Here is a 2,135-nt window from a genome sequence, read left to right as displayed (position 1 = left end):
GAATTTATTGTGGAGAGTAGTGTCAATGAAGTGGTTACCCATTGCTTTTAATAGTACTCCTCAAGATGAGGGATTCAGTGTGTGATTAGATTTTTAAGCACAGAAGTAACGAATACATGTTTTCCTGAGATGTAATTCTCTGAAAGTGAAGTTTTCTTCATAACACACACACACACACACACACACACACACACAAGATGAAGTAACTGTTACTGTCTTAAAACTTTAAAACTCCATCTTATTGATCTTTTAAGATAAAGATGTGAATTTTGATATCTAAGATTCAGTTGCTTTGAAAATGAGATTTGTACTGTGCGTGGCATTTTAGGTTTGTTTAAGACAGGGTTTCTCTACATAGCTTTTACTGTCCTGGGACTCTCTATGTAGACCAGGCTGTCCGCAAATTCACATAAATCTACTTGCCTCTGACTCCCATGTGCTGGTATTAGAGGCATGCACCAAAATTCACAGCATATGTAACATGTTGAAAGTATGATCTTGAAAGTATCTTTCTCAGTTTCTATTCTGATACACCAAGAATTACATTTAATACATCTCATGGAGTTGATCATGACACATGAGATGCTGTAAATCAACATGGTTGTTATGTGATTAGTGCTCCAAAGTAGGACTCTGACCAAGGTCAAGCTCCATAAGTTTTGCTTGAATTTCCTCAAAATAAAACATTTATCAAAGTTGCAAGACAGTCATTTATTATTGGAAACATTCTTTTTTCTTGCTTAAGAACCTATTCTGATGCTGAATTATTCTGGAAGATTTTAACCACACGTTGACAAAAGTAATGAAGAATGTGACCTCATTTCTTTTGTTTTTGCTTTAATTTCTGCAAAGTGTCTGTTTAAACCCGGATGTGCCTGGTACTGATGTGGGTGCTCTTGCATTTGTTATGTTATCTTTTGCTTTCTCCTAGCGAAGGCTATTTACTCTATGTCTGTCCTGATATTTAAATCAATAGGCTTGTTTTTTACAAAATGTGGTATACGTAAGATATTAACACTGTACTTCCAGGTTGTTTTAGACTTCTCAAGTTACTAATCGATGTTAGCGTTCACTAAATTACAACTCTGAAAGTATTAACAGTTAATAGAGAATAGCTCTGATGAACCCCTCCTATAAAATATTCTTGTAACACGAATGGGCAGACAAGTTTTCCTTATAGAGGAAACAAAGTGACCAGTTTGAAGCTGTACTATTGGGTTATTTTAAGTATATGAGATCGTGTCACACTGTATAAAAATATGCATGCTTTAATTAGTCTAGGAAAACAAATTTTAAAAGTGTCATTTTAGGAACAGAAGCCAGAGTCTTTTATTCTGAAAGTCTGGCTTGTTTCCAGCACATAAAGAGCTGTTGGGGAAAGTTATTATTTACATTTCTTGAATTCTTTGGTTTGTGGTTGAACATTAGCCTGTTCGGGATTTCTGAGTCTTTTATTTTATGGTTATACATTTCTTCTGCTTTAATTAAAAAATAGATGAAAAGGCCCAGTGTTTTATTTTTGGTTTTTATTCTAATTAATGCCATCTCTCTGATATTATAGTTTTTTTTTTTATTGGATCTCAGGTACACAGAACTGGATTAATCATAAGGCTTGCTTCATAACTTTCATCGTTGCTACAATGTGTGTCCCTCAGTGATTTATTTAGCAAGTTACTTAATTACTTTTGTCTTCCTTCAAGGGAGAACGGCTACCAGCTTAAAGACCTTGCTTTGCAATTGGCTGATATTTCTTTCCTTTGAAATTCTAGAAAGTCACCTCTCCATTTCAACTCAAACTTGCTGGTAAAGCTTCCAAATCTGAAAAGGAAATGGACCCAGAATATGAAGAGAAAATGGTAAATATGCCCTTGGTAAGGTGGTGAACAGCATGTTTCTCTTTGTTTGTTTGTTTGTTTTCTGATTTCTGTGGTTATTGATATATACTACCATACATGGCTTTTAGATAATTTTGATAGAAATATCAAAGATGAAAAAGACTTGTCTGTTTATGATGCATAATCTGATTTCAGAGTACAAATGTAATTTAATTGTTAAATTATCACAACCATTTTCTTTGTATATGTGTGTGTCTGCCTATGTCTGTAAGCATGCGCGCGCGCGCGTGTGCGTGTGTG

At 34.6% G+C, this 2,135-nt stretch overlaps 1 protein-coding gene across 3 annotated transcripts in view; it reads left to right on the top strand.

Moving 5' to 3' along the window:
* Positions 1-2,135, top strand: part of Smarca1 (SWI/SNF related, matrix associated, actin dependent regulator of chromatin, subfamily a, member 1) — a 74,720-nt gene that overhangs the window by 3,636 nt on the left and 68,949 nt on the right. For 2 of the 3 annotated variants that reach the window (XM_031355848.1, XM_031356015.1), the window contains exon 2: positions 1,770-1,871. In XM_031355848.1, coding sequence (XP_031211708.1) covers positions 1,770-1,871 — 102 coding nt within the window. The remainder of the gene's footprint in view (positions 1-1,769; positions 1,872-2,135) is intronic. The other variant, XM_031355930.1, reaches the window with a different exon arrangement.

This window comes from Mastomys coucha, chromosome X (genome assembly GCF_008632895.1).
Source record: "Mastomys coucha isolate ucsf_1 chromosome X, UCSF_Mcou_1, whole genome shotgun sequence".
In the NCBI taxonomy this organism is placed as follows: Eukaryota; Metazoa; Chordata; class Mammalia; order Rodentia; family Muridae; genus Mastomys; species Mastomys coucha.
This window is presented reverse-complemented; position numbering and strand designations above follow the sequence as displayed.